General features: G+C 36.5%; 1 protein-coding gene across 3 annotated transcripts in view; it reads left to right on the plus strand.

Annotated features, from left to right (window-relative positions):
• The first annotated feature begins 1,545 nt into the window (after positions 1-1,545).
• Positions 1,546-14,991, plus strand: part of EMB2411 (DNA replication helicase) — a 35,897-nt gene continuing 22,451 nt past the window's right edge. For 2 of the 3 annotated variants that reach the window (XR_016395612.1, XM_039126526.3), the window contains exons 1-17: positions 1,546-1,970; positions 2,525-2,695; positions 2,781-2,996; positions 3,115-3,180; positions 3,290-3,490; positions 3,577-3,630; positions 3,715-3,776; positions 4,772-4,904; positions 5,119-5,229; positions 5,350-5,446; positions 5,688-5,770; positions 10,195-10,260; positions 11,976-12,131; positions 13,644-13,699; positions 13,808-13,868; positions 13,946-14,056; positions 14,146-14,202. Coding sequence is in view for 2 of the 3 variants with exons in the window: in XM_039126526.3 (XP_038982454.3) it covers positions 1,629-1,970; positions 2,525-2,695; positions 2,781-2,996; positions 3,115-3,180; positions 3,290-3,490; positions 3,577-3,630; positions 3,715-3,776; positions 4,772-4,904; positions 5,119-5,229; positions 5,350-5,446; positions 5,688-5,770; positions 10,195-10,260; positions 11,976-12,131; positions 13,644-13,699; positions 13,808-13,868; positions 13,946-14,056; positions 14,146-14,202 (2,043 nt within the window). In the remaining variant the exon portion in view is untranslated. The remainder of the gene's footprint in view (positions 1,971-2,524; positions 2,696-2,780; positions 2,997-3,114; positions 3,181-3,289; positions 3,491-3,576; positions 3,631-3,714; positions 3,777-4,771; positions 4,905-5,118; positions 5,230-5,349; positions 5,447-5,687; positions 5,771-10,194; positions 10,261-11,975; positions 12,132-13,643; positions 13,700-13,807; positions 13,869-13,945; positions 14,057-14,145; positions 14,203-14,991) is intronic. The other variant, XM_089923601.1, reaches the window with a different exon arrangement.

The following is a 14,991-nucleotide window of genomic DNA, read 5'->3' on the forward strand; positions in this document are numbered from 1 at the left end:
ATGTATATATTCAAGGTAGGTTTTCAGTTTCAACTTCACATTGAAGTCAAAACCATGCCCCTACAATAAAGACTTGAAACAAGGTTTTCAGCGAAGGAGCTATTGTGCTGTGGTGAAGGCTGCAAATAAGTTTATTTCGGCCCTAAATTGGTTTATTTTTAAGACATCCCGATTGGGTCGGGATCCAAAATTAGACCAATTTTAAGACAGAATTGGGTCGATAATTCTCATCCAATCCAACCTGACTTGGCCTATAAATCATCCAGGTTACTTGGTCAGCAAAAACAAACAAACAAAAAAAAAATCAACCCGACTCCAATCCAATTTAACCAATTTAAAAATCCGAATTATGTAAAACAAGCTCCCCTCTCACCTCCTCTCATTAATTAATTGTTTTGGTAAGTTCTTATCTAAAATATGCCGATTATCTATTTTTAAATCATGGTTTGTAAATTTATATATTAGTTTACTCATTTTGACCAAACTAAAAAGGTTTTATTTGAGTGACAATCATTGATATCCCTTTAGTTTTCTTTGAAAATTTTCAATTTTTTTGTGCATAATTATTAATTGTCAAAATTTTAACTAAGGATTGTTGAATGTTTAACCTAAACTGTAGGCTAAACCCTATTTGATCCCAATATGGGTCGAATGTTTTGGATTCGGGGTCATGCTTGACCCTTGGCTTGGCTCGAATGGATTATTGTGTCCAAGATTTTCCATGGACCTGATGCAGATCGATCTATGCATTAGCAATGGATCTGAAATTATGACCATTAATATAACTCAAGTAAGATTGGGGTCAAGCATAATGGACCCTAACTAAACTAACTATTTACTATGTACTATAATGACCATTATAATGGTCGTTGTTTGGTCCATCCCATACAACTCGAAGCCATTCAATATCAAAACAGTAATAATCATCACAATGATCATTATTTTCCCTATCCCATGCAATTTAAAAAAAAATAATATCAAAATAATTACTATTATATCGATAGTTATAATCGTAAGAGAAAGTAACACTCAAACACAAGAACAATTGCAACGGATAATTATAACATAGAGAACTATATGAGTTGGCACTAACAAGATACAAGAAATGTGGGTACAGAATGTGGCTGTCGCAAATATTGGTCTTTCCTCCAACTCCTTTTGATCACTTGAAATATTTGCCGAGCAAATCTATGATGGACCAATCATCTCAGATAATTGGGTAAGTTGTACCATTTGGCGATGCATAGCATGGGGAATCACAGACCATCCCAAGCACCTTGTGGTTCGGTCGTGCAATCGGTGCGATAGAATGGTAAAAAAGAGCTTACTAGAATATCTTCAAAATCATTATAGCGATCATCTTAACATCAGAACAGCCGCGCATCATGACGTCTCGAAGCGCAAGTTTTTAAGCGCGGGCCCAATTCGGTCACGTGATATTCATTCGCCGACTTCCAGCCCGCCCCAAAGATCACGTGCATCCGCTTGCGCGGGAAAATGCCCTTTTACAACCCCCCTTACCACACTCCCCCCCCCCCCCCCCCCCCTCCCTCTTCCTCCATTTCATTTCTTCCAACGCCATCCGTGCCTTCCAAGAATTCAAAAACCCTAACCGCGAGTCCCACCCCATGGCTCCGAGGAAGAGGGCATCCTCCTCCTCCACGAGAAAGCCCGGCCAGAACCACCAAACCTCCCAGCCTTCCAAGTTCGGCATCCAGCACTTCTTCGAGCGCCACTCGCAGGCCGCCGCCTCCTCCTCCTCTACCTCCATCCCGTCGATCCCTCCAAACCCTAACCCAGATTCCAACCCTAACAATAACCCTAGCCCTCCCCAGAGCTCGCCTTCCCCTGCCGATCCGCCGCTACACGCCCCCGCCTCCGCCTCCAATGGCGAGGAGAGCTCGTCCCAGATCACCCCGGAGATCTCCAAATCGGTCCCTCACAAGCGCTTCAAGTTCTCCCCTGGAATGGTGAGATCCTCTCGCAATCCTTTACCACGATCCCATTCGTTTTCCCCTCTCTTCTTGATTTCTTTTACGCTATTCCTATTTCTTGATTCTTGATGTTATATTTTCAAATATGAAAATACATCAAGAAGATCTCGGATTATCATGTTAATCACAATCAACGCGGAATATATAACTATAAAGACATACCTGTATCCATTGCTGAAATCTGCCCTTGCTTTTAGAGAGAATGGTCATCCTAACAACATTCCTCAAGAGTGTCTCATGATGGTTAGAGGCACAAATTATGTTGTAGGTATGAACCCTAGAGTCTCTCATTTCTTTTATAGATCTCCCACCATCAAGAAGATCAAAGGACTCTTTTAATAGGTTTTCTACTAGCAAGAAAACCAAAAGACTCGTATCAACAAGAAAACCAAAAGACTCTTTAAATAGGTTTTCTACCCATAAATACAATTGGACTAGTAATAACCCATAATCATTTAATTGGGTATTTTAGGGTGTGTGGGGCACTTTAATAGAATATTAAATTAATAATATTCTTACACTTGATCCAGCTGATCAAGCAGAGCCAAGATGATGGGGGAGATGAGGTTACTTGGAAGATCTCTCCCGTGAATATGCGGCTACAGTCGCTCACTGCGAAGCAGTTGCCACGGATGGCGAGAATCTTCTCCGAAGCCACAATGCCGAACGGTTCCACCTTGCACCCGTGCTCTCAAAAGCAGGTCGGTCAGCTGAGGTTCTGCTTGCCTTGATTCGAAAAAGCTATCTTTTGTGGATTTAGCTTGTTGATCGTTTTCCGTGGTGCAGGATCCTTCTTCTTCGGTTGGAAAGATCGAAAAGTGGCTTTCTTCTCCAGCCACAATGGCACCCGACAGGTCTTTGACGATCTCAAGAAGCGTCTCCATTCAAGAATCAGAGGTTTGCAATAGCCGTGGGTTTAATGGTGACCTGAACAATGACATCTCGTTGGACTTCGGGAGCCCCTTTAGGACTCCTCCCTCCATGTCCTATGGCCCCAACGAGGTAATAAAATTCTGTCCGCAAAAGTGCCATCCTACTGACACGTTTCTTGGCGAAATTTTACTACCTGTTGATTTAATTTTTAGTGCTATCTTGGTCCCGACCATTTATTTCTGGACAGCAGTTGATTGGTGGAGTTGTGTGTACTGGAGCTTCTCACCAGCTGGGTTTCAGGCAGCATCGGAAGGTTTAACTGGCACTCTTAATCATGTTTTGAAAATCATCACTTTCTTATTTTATCTTGAGGAAAGAAAAAAGACAAGGTAAATCAATAGCTGATCCTCCTTCCCTCTCAGGCATTGCTTGAACTTCTAGACCAAGTTGAAGATGCAATTATGGAAGAACCAACAGCCAATGATCTGAGGTTTCACAAGAACCAAGATGCAATTTATGAGAAGATACATGCGGACCATGATCCTATCAGAAGCAGTTTCAGAGACACTCCACTGGGAAAGCCTTGTGGTGCCTCACATGATGATACTTTTCTTGTATTAGAGGTTTGCTTCTTGATCTCTATAGAATCTTTCCATAGGGGCCCACTGGGATCTTTTTGCAATTTATCATCACATGTGTTCTGCTGTAGGTTTCAGAAAAGCACAGGAGTATGGATTCACCATTTGGTCAATCTCCTTTAAAGGTACGTTTGGAAGTTCTAATATGTTGCAGTATGCTGTTCATGGGAGCTCTTTGTTGCACTAATGGCAAAATTTCTTACTCATAGGTTCTTCGCTTGTTGAACGAACAAACCGGCCAAGAGCGGATTTTGCATTTATGTGATGAGTGGTTAGTATACTTTTTTAGTTTAGGATTTTTTTTGAAATGACTGCAAGTCTGCAATGCAAGGAGCGCAGTATTATCAGGTATGAATTAGCTAGGGGCCTGTATGGTATGCTTTGTGTACTGTCCTATGTTGACAGCAGATGAACCTCATTGAAAAATGCGGTTATTTCAAAAGCTATGCAACTCACACCAAGATACACTACAATATTCATTTGTTGCTTTTAAAATAGGTTTTTGACCTGCTTCCTTTAGGGGACTGGAATATCTAGAATAGTCAGAGCTTTTGATTTATACGTTATATCACTTAACCTATTCTAAAAATGATCCACAGTGGTTCTTGAACATGTGCAAAAAAACTACTTAGCACAAAATACCGATATACATAATAGCATTGCATAAAAGTAAACTAGCATTGTCAGAGGACACAAACTCAGAATTTAAGGTGCAAAGTGCAAAATTTACGAAACTATGTAAGATCCTAAACAATCCTAAGATCAATTACTGTAACTAATCTTAATGCAAAATGGTGCAAGAAATGAATGAACAGAATATACTTTGATGGTGTATAGCTGTTGGACGAGTGGCTAATGATTGTTATCTAAGCATACCTGGAATATCTCATTCCTGCGAATAAATTCCCAACATTTCCAGAACACTAATGATATGATAGTCAGTAGTAATGTTTCATATATAATCCTTGTTGAATAAGACTTTCATACCCTTGGAGTTTCACTGTTTGCAGTACAGAAATTAAATTATGGATGCGCCAAAAGGGCTCTCACTGCTTTTGTCTTCTTCTTTGCACTTATTATTTATGTAGCTTGGAAAACATTTTGGTTAGCAAAGTTTGCCATGAGGATCTAACAAAAAACTGTTTAGGTTCCCTGTTTTTTAGCAGAATTCCTTTTTTTTCTTCCAGTAATAATGTGAAACTATATAATGCCTACTTGTTCAAAGCTGTGATAGAAATGTCCTGATACTTTGATTACTTATTCTAGGTTCTATAGCCCGATTGGACCTGGTGATACTATAAATGTCATTGGAGAATTTGATGACCAAGGGAAATGCGTTGTCAATCATAATAAAAATCTTGTCATTGTCCATCCGGACATACTAGTATCTGGAACACGGGTAATTATTCCTTAATATTGGTCAAATGTACTGATTTACTATTGCCTTCTGGGATTTAAATTGGTGATTTTGCTCATGCCAATGCATTTATACATTCTTTAATACTTCAATTACTTAGAGAATTCACAATTTGTTCATTTAGGAAAGGCTAGATTTCATGACTCTCCCCATTACTCTCCCCATTATAATGAACATTGATGATCTGAGCTTATAGGTTGCCTCAAGTTTTACTTGTCCAAGACGAGCTGTTCTTGATGAAAGACTAAAAAGCACAGAGCATTCAACTGCTGCATTAATTGGTACCATGCTTCATCAAATCTTTCAGGTTTCATGCTCTGAGGATTCATCTGCCATTCTTCTATCAATACACATTTCTTTGTTGCTATCAAGTTGTTGATAGTTTATGGTATTCTGAGTGCAATGGAGAGTTTTGGTTCTGTTTTAGGCTGGACTTCTTAAGGACTTACCATCAAGGCTTTTCTTGGAAGAGTATGCTGGAGCAGTCCTTCAGAAGAACATTGAAAATTTGTATGCATGTGGAGGTAGGAATCCTTAAGTAGCCTAAATGAGAATGCATGGTATGTCTATATTATGAACCTTAAATAGGATGCATTCTTAGCAGATGGTTTATTTGCTTTTTCAAAAAATGACCTTTGCTTATGTGATTAGCCAACATGCCATATTGTGTGTGCGTGCAATTGTGCTAACTTTTTTATAGTTAGTGTTGTTTGTATAGTCTTCTCATTTGAGCAGCTTAGAAATGCCTTGCCTTCTTGAGTGCAGCTAATGAGAGAGACACATACTCAACACTTGTTGATGCGGTTCCCAAAATACTCAATTGGCTCACATGTTTTAGGGAGGCAAAGGTACCACAATGGGAATTTTAGGCCTCTACTTAATTATTGTCCACAAAGCTTATGTTGATCATGATTTATTTTACTGTATCTCTTGCTGCACAGTTGTACAAAGGAGATCTTCCTGTTGGCTGTTATGGCTTTAATTAGTTGCTATTAGCTCCGGGTTACTTGTCTTGCATATACTTGCAAGCATATTTTGTAGTCTAATAGTCAAACAGCTTAACCTAATTAACCCAGGATGAGTTGTTTATACTGATTTGTTTTGACGCATATTTTCTCAATGTGATTTCCATCTGATTACCTAATTGCAAATACATTGCATTTTCTCAGTTGCTCATGAATTAGGGGTATTAGGACATCATTTGGTCAATGAAGTTCAAGATTATGGAATTGGATAGAAATGAAGTGACCAAATGCAGGCTTGAGTAAACATAACTTAGGTTTCACCCAAAAACTTAGGTAGGTTTTAGGGATGTACTCTGGGTTAAAATGGAGAATGTGACATTGAGCTGTAACTGATGGAGGATGGAGACCTATTAGAGTCACTTTTAGTGCTGTTTACATCTAATATATCCAGATGTGTGGAATTATGAGTTGTTAAAGTTGGCAACATGGCCTTTTCTTTAGTTTTTACGAGAAAATCTCATTACCTGAAAATTCAGGTAGACTCTCCAGATATGGCACACAATAGGGATATGAAACATTACATAGGAACTAAACCTTGAGACGTTATGATGGTGGGCAGTAAAGCTGAACCAGATGCATGGTATGGGTTGGTTATTGTAGAATGAATTCATGCTTTGTATATCATGCCTGTGCTAGGCAATGGCTAGCTTCATGTGGTACCACGGAGGGGTAGGTGTCATTGCTTTGATATTCTCTAAAAGCAGATGAGGTAGTAAAGCCCATGCTTTTTTAACTGAGTTTGATTTCTTCAAACTGACAAGCATACATGCTTTTAACAAATAAACCCAGTTTTGATAGGGTATATTATATGATTATATCATATTGAACATGCATGTAATTGCTATGAAAATGTGCTATATGTGCTCATTACTGTAATTAAAGAAATCTCAACTGCAAACTAACATAAGTTACTAGTATATTGAGCAAGACATTGTATTAGTTTAACTAAATTAATGTATTTTCTTTCGATTGCTAAAATCATAGACATGGTGTCATGAACCCAGACCAAAAACCACTAATGGTCCAGAATGTTACATAATAATGAAATATCAAGAACTTAAAAATAATTACCCCAAAAAATTTCATCACTATATATAATATAAAATTATTGAATTCCTCGACACCATTTTAATTTTTAAAGATACTCAAAGCTACTAAGTTCTCAATTTATAAGCAATCACTGAAATCATTGTTGCATAAGAAATTACAAGCCCAAACACTAAGAAGAATTCAAACTAAACAGACATCCTTTCTTTCCAAAACTACAAAGAACAAAATCATAGAGAAACAATAATGCCAATAATTGTTTTACAAAACTAAAAGAGTTGGAGTATACACTTTGACTCCTTGTAAAAGGAGTTAATGATTTTAAAATCTATGATAGGTCATCCAATTTGAAGATCTAAACATTGGACACGGTCTACACTTCAAAAAAAATCTTTGAAACCAAAATTCATATATTTTGAAGGTCTCTAACCTATGAATCAAGTTAGTAAAAAAATAGTATCAATTGCATTAGTATAGTAAAATATATGATATGACATATAAATGGAAGATCCACTTTATAGATCATGACATAAACATGCTAAAACATTAGTAGATTTAAATTCACTAGGTTTTGATCATTAGATTATAGAAAAACATAGTGTCATGCTATTAAAACTGTCCATTTTGACACCTGTTTGATAATTAGGTCACAGATCACCTAAATACATTAATTTGGTTTCTCGGAATTTTTTGTAATATAGATTATGTTCAATGGTTTGGATCTTGCATTTCGATAATCCGTCATTGATTTGAGTTGTTAAATACATTTTAGAGGAGTTAACGTAAAGTGTGTACTCCAACTCAAACTAAAATAAATAAGTAATCTCCTTCCAAGTGATTCTTTTAATAAATTGATAATCTGTCCATCTAAAGTAGATGCTGGATGCTCTATTTCTAACATCAATATGTAATAATAAGGAACAGGTGAGCTCAACAGTTCAATAGTTGGACATTTATAACTCACCAAATAGAATCAAGCTAGAAGACAAAATTTTGATATTGTTTTGTTTTTGCCAAGAAGACCATCACAACCAAGTAATAGGGAGTTCATTTCAATCCTTTAAAAGAAGACTAAGTCTTAGAGAGTTCACACAATTTATAAACTAAACGTATCAAAACTTAGAATCAGATTAGAATATAAACAGGCTAACTATGTAACAGACTCCTTATTGTTTAAGGCACACAAACCCCCCTGGGCATATAATGTCTCCTGAGTTGGGGAACGGATTTTAAACAGACTTCCACCAAATATGACACACAAACACCTGATAGGTTGAGGCACAACAGAGCATTGGTACTGCAAACAACACCGTCCTTGCTCGATAGAACAGTAGTCATATATAATTCTGATCTTAAAACATTTGAAACACATGTTTATATCCAAATCAGATCATCTTGAAATCATAATAATTTTAATTCGTTTGAAAAGTTGCAAAATTTAATTAACAGTGCATTATGAGCATTAGTTTGATTGCAAACCAAGTCCGTAAGTAAGATGCTCAAAGATAAATAAATAATTGATAATTTAATAAATATATAATTTCATATATATAAAATCTGACTGTCGTAATCACATAATATAAATTTACAATGGTGGAATAAATAAAGCTCTTTTAAAGAACAAGAAAGACTAGGATGTCATGTATGTCTAGTTACAATCTCTTACGCCTTTCATAAACCAGCCACTACTAGCCTCAAAATATGCTCAAATAGCTATCAAGTAAATCTTAGAGAATTATTTAAAACTATATCCAATGAATAGCATCCAAAATTGCCTACTTTATCTAACCTGGACTAACTAGCTTGACCACTTTATAGCATAATCTCTCTTCATGATGACCCCTAACTAAGGGTTCCTATGGTCCAATAGTAACACTATTCAATCCCAAAGAAGTCCTAGGCCTGTAGGCATTAAATGTATACATAAAAATGACTAATCTATCATTACTGGAAGTCTGCTAACATTGGCAGCAGAGAAAGTTTGCTGGAAAAAGTTGGCAAGGAATGGAATTTTTAACTTTAGTTAAATCTGGAAGATTTAATCCATAAAAAGTTGTTCAAAATTAGACTAGGTAGGAAAAAAAAAATCCCTATTTCAGTTTTCAGGTATGCTCCCCTACAGAACAGGTGCTCCAAAATTAATGTAAAATAATCTCTTAGAAAGTGAATTAAATCTTGGTACTTTCCAGATTTAAATTTCTATATATTGACCTAATACATATAAAAAATCATGGCGAAAATCGAACTCTTGGTCGACCAACACAAGCATTAAATCGAATGCATTCAGCATTACCTGCAATAGGGACTGATCTAATTTCTACTTCATGAACCCTAATGGCCAAGCCCCTTTTTTGTATTTTTTTAAAAAATAATATCATGACTAAGTTGTGAAATATTGCATACCTTAATCAGTGAAGCCCTCTAGAGTTTAACTCCAAATTCTAGATGCTTGAGCTGAAATCACCTTGATTAGTCATTTCCCCCTAAATCCTTCATAAACCTCGTTTCTTCTTCTTTCTCTCTTTCACTAGCGATGACTTCCTCTTCTCTCAAATTTCTGAATTGTCATAACACAATATGATTCATCTAGGGTTTCCTTGTAGTCACATTTTCGTCCGTGGACCCATAATTTGAGCCAGATTAAATATTATCCTGCTCGGCCTATCAAACCTTGACTGCATGACAGGTCCAACATCAAATAATCATAAATTCCTTGTTTGATGTCCAAGGGTCAAATTTATACTTGTTTTGAAGGTCTTGAAATGTACTTAATGTGGAAATGGTCTTATAGAATTTAAGTCCTTAACCAAGGCATGTCTTGCTATTTTTTCTCCACTTTTTTTTTTTTGATTTTCAAAATGAGTAGGATATACTAAGTGAGAAGTACTCTTAGAGTCCTAAATGTTTTGAATGATATAAAATGCACATGAAAACTTCCAATTATATTTCAGTCAGTTGTTTGCAATTACCTTCCCACACTGTTGCTCCTCCTTATGCTTAGGGTAATTTTGCAAGCTTGACTTTTCTCATTTCTAATTGTGTTTATGGTCACACAATATTTGTCACTACTTATTTTCTTGATCATGTTCTACCAGTCATGTTTAGCGCACTGTATCTCATTGCTTCCCTGATACAAGTGGAACATTTCAAGATACATATTCTGGTCTGATTTGCTAATTGCTTTTTCGGCATTCGGTCAGGGATCCAAAAGTGCATCTGTTGACTTTGGAAGTTCTGATGGGCCGAAGGATGTCAGCATAACTGAGGTAAGCTGCTCGGCAGACATGGTGGACACAATTTGGTGTAATCCTATAGTTAGATGTGGTTTTGCATTAATAATTAACTCAGTCATAAGTCTGCAAAAATATGTCTACATGTATGTGTGCACACTTACTTAAAGTTTCACTAAAACCAATGATATTCCTTAAAGGAAGTTGTTCATCCTGCCCAAATGCTAACTAGAAAATTATTGAGATCAACAACTTCTGGTTTAATGGAGACTTTTGAAATGGGATGTCTTTGTATAGGTTGTGAACATGGGAATTGCTTGGTTTTTTGCACGATGCATTGTGGTTCCTAAAGATGTTTTATTACATGGATAGCTGAATCAGCATCGGTTGTTTATATAACTTTGGTTTATTTGGAATTCTGTATAATTGTTTCAGAAAAAGCACTTTGTATAAAGCTAATACATTTTGTGATCAAATCTATACTCAGCCCTTAGATTTCTACTTAATTCTATAAGAGTTGCTATAATTTGGAATCCTTGATGTAGACTAAATTGAAAAGTAGATAGTTATGAACAATATGAATGGCTATAATTGTTAACAGTTTTTATTAAAGTGATTTTATTTGCTGAAAGCTAGGCATGTACATCGATATGGGAGTTATGTATGCAAGCAAGTTTTGTGAGACGAGTTAGAAGGAAAAAAAATACCCTTCTACTAGCGTGGGTTTTGCAGCATGTGGCCATGCATATGGATTAGTATATGTGTGCATGCGCATGTATGTGCACAAACTACACAAGCTTGTGTCTGTGTGCGTGCGTATGCGCGCCTGCATGTATGTCTGTGTGCCCCTCTGTATATGAAAGAATGCAGTACACATGCATGCTTGTGTTGATGTCCATGTGTGCATAAATTATAATTACATTTTATCTACACTTAGAGAAAACTGGTTATACCATTATGATTGAGAATTTTCATTCGATACATATAATTGTTCCTGATCTTTCACTAACTGCATCTGGTTGTAATAGGTGTTTTAGATATTACTTCTGTTTTAGTCTTGTTGTGCACAGAGTCTGGCATGTGTGTGCATGTGGCGTTCTGTGTGTGACTGAACAGCATGTGTTGTGTGTGCATGTGGGCATGCTCAGCTCTGCACCTCTATGGTGCATTTGTTCTTGTTCCTTGAGCTAGTGCTATATCACCTTATAATTCGATAGGCTTTTTAAAGTTTTTTCAATTATAATGGAATTTTACAAAACATTATTCCATTATAAGGTAATAGAGCTCTAGCAACTGTTGTGCTTGGATAATGTAAAGAAGCTTTATGAAACAAAAAGATTTTGTTTTAGGTATCCCTATAAATGAAACAATAAACAAAATAAGTACTCATTCATTCCAAATACATCATGATGTTCTGCTTAGAGAAGTTTAATGTGTTCATACATCCAGACATGCAAACTCATAAACCAAATGCATTCCTTCTGAGTTCCGCATATGCATTTTTGACTGCTAATTATTTTCTATGTAGTTCTCATAAATAGTGTCCGACACAAACATAAAAATACATCTGCAGAATTTTAAAATCCATAATCTGCACAGCTGTGCCTCAGCCATGCCAATGTTCAGCCATTCACGTTTGAAATGCATGTGAGATGTTCAGAACGCCAAAAGTTTAGTTAAAAAAGCTCATAGAACCTCCAATTCTTTTACATATTTTTGATTTTAAATATTTGCTCTTACAAGAATTTCAGGTTATGGATATTGAGGAGATGGCATGGGCTCCAAGATACGGATTGAAAGGAATAATTGATGCTTCAGTTCGTGTAAATATTAGTTCAAGCAGTGGTAGTTCACATCAGACAATTATGCCTATGGAATTTAAGTCTGGAAAAGGAACTAGTGGTCAGGTAACAGTAACATGTCATTAACAATGAAATTAGTAGAAGGATATATGAGGTGACTTCTAAATCTTGCTGTTGTGAATGGTCTCTGTTTTCACTTGTACTTGTGCTCGACAATATGTGTATATTGTGTGCTGTTTGAGTTTTACACCGTTCTATGTCCTCTGTTGTCCAAAATAATGTTTGAGTTTTACAGAGTTCATCGACATAGAACTTTTCGGATGTTTTGATGAATATGTTATCTCCGCAAACTCACAAAGAGGCATATTCATGTGCCAATATTTGACACTCTGTGCCTGTATTTGATGTTGACCAAGATAACTGTATCTATGAAGCATTCCTATTTCTGAAAGTTGAAGCCATCCCTCTGGTTTAGATTTTTATTGAGTTACAAAAGTTTGCTTATTTAGCGAGGCAGATTCCTCTTGTTTTTTTTCCTTGTGGTACAATTGGCAAACCATACCTTCTTTCTTTGCTTCTCTTTAACTTGGTGCCATTGTGCCTTTTATGCAGATCTAGATTTTTATATTTTTATCCATGTTATATGATAGTATGAAATTCTAATAGCTGTTTGTTTTATACTGCTCCATCAATATATAGTTGGTTAAACATGCATAGGCCCTTTCAAAGGAATCAATGACACTATAATCCTGTAATAGCAGTATCTTGCTAAAACTGATATTGGCCATTATAGCTTCTACAATTTCTGTTATTTCTGTTTGTTTTACATAATAAGGTCCGCCGTACCGGTACCGGTCGGCGTACCGGTGGCCGGCCGGACCGGTACGGTACCGGTCCAGTCCGGTACGTACCGGCTGGTACCGGTCCCGTACCGGCCGGTACGCGGTGGTTTCAAAAACCACAGCGCGCGGCGCTGTGGTTCTAAAAAAAAAAAATCGTACCGGTACCGGCCGGTACGGGCCCGTACCGGCCGGTTCGGATAAAAAACCGGGAAATACCGGTTTTTTATCCGTTCCGGTACCGGTCCACGGCCGGACCGGTACGTACCGGCCCGTACCGGCCGGTACGGGCCGGTACGGCATTCCATGCCCTAGAGTGTTTTTTTTTTTGGGGGAAGAAAACAACTAACAATTTAGTGGCCTTTATTTGGCATTATAATTTCTGTTTTTCACTGTTACAACAGAAAATGATGGTCAGTGACAGAAAAATAACAGTTTACCAAATAACAAATTATTTTTCCAAAAAAAATAAAATCTTTTCAAAAATATTTTATTTAGGTAAGCAGTATAAATGTTGAATAACAGTCAGGTAATTATAATATTGCTACTATTCTTGTCATACAACGGCAATTATAACGGAATAACAGTCCAGTAATAGCCACTTCTTAAATTCCCGTTATTAATGCGTGCGTGTATATATAATGGATCTCCTCCAAAACTTTTATAATGTTGTAACAGTCGATAGTTTAAACCTTGATTCTGTCTTACAATTTAAATAAGCTTACAACTCGTTTTTGTCTGACATTCTTCTTTGCCACAAACGCATCTGCTTGTGCAGTCCGCTATGGAACATAGTGCCCAAGTCATACTGTATACTCTTCTAATGTCTGAGAGGTATTTTGTACTTGACATATTTGATCTGACATGGCCTTCTTTAACCGATATTCTATTGGTGTTCTGTTGGACTGATGTTTGAAATGGAATTATTACTCTTCTCTTCAGATACTTGAAGAAAGATGTTGATTCTGGTCTTCTGTATTACCTTCATACAGATCAGACACGGGTAAGGCCAGCAGCCAGCCATGTTCTTTTTATGATATGCATGCGGGAAGACCGACCTGACTTGTGTTTTTCTTGAAGGGTATTAAAACTCGACAGTCTGACTTGGTTGGGATAATTATGCGCCGAAATGAGCTCGCAACTGATATTTTGAAGGCATCAACTACACAAAATCTTCCTCCTATGCTACGGGTATAAATATCAAAAAAATTCTCTCCACCCTAGATATATGGAACTGATTTACAGAAGTTTCACTTAATTTCTGTTTAGCAATATTGCAGAATCCAGCAATATGCAAAAGTTGTCGTCACCTCAATATCTGTACACTGTATCACAAGGTAAATCAGTCAGCCTTACATAGTCTTGTGAAGTATTAAGTTAATTGGAATTGAGATCTTAGTGTTGGGAACTTTATTCTACTTCTGAATAATCAGAACTTGGTCACAATCTTTTCTAGATGAAGGGCTTCTCAGCTCTCAAGGAACATGGGAAACAAATTGTTTTAGATACAGCCTTATGCTCATTGATAGGGTACTATCTGCTTCCCAGAAACGAAGATAGCTTCCTTTATAATGTCTGCTCTGTTATATGATTTTCTTCTAGTCTTTTTATCCTTTTCCCTTTCATATTCTTATATCTGCCCTTGTACAGCACACTTATGGCTATGACTTTTATCATGGGGCATAAGACTAGATAGTTATATCTACTATTGGCATTTACTTCTATGAGATTACAAAAAGATATTTGATGTGTCCCTCCACACATACTATTTCCATGATAACATTTGACAAGTTATATTATTAAACTAATTTAGTTAATGGATGCACTTTTGCTAATTGATCTTTACATCACCACTGAGGCATTGAATCAATGCAGCTGAATATTGAATATAAAGGTTTAAAATTGTTGGAATTTCTTAAAAATATAATGCTAATTACATATTAAAATTGAAGCTGACATCTTCCTAAACTTTTTCAACTCAATTTTAGGGATCTTTTTTTAATATATTTTTTTGCTTTCCCTTTTTATTTATTATTTCTGATATAATCTTTAAGGGACTTTCATTTTGCAATACTTGAATGGCTTCTAGGATGTTCAACCTAAATTGCACATCCTAATGTTTCAAA

Source organism: Phoenix dactylifera, chromosome 6 (genome assembly GCF_051530095.1).
Source record: "Phoenix dactylifera cultivar Ajwa chromosome 6, Ajwa_hap1_PhDact_Kaust_v1.1, whole genome shotgun sequence".
In the NCBI taxonomy this organism is placed as follows: Eukaryota; Viridiplantae; Streptophyta; class Magnoliopsida; order Arecales; family Arecaceae; genus Phoenix; species Phoenix dactylifera.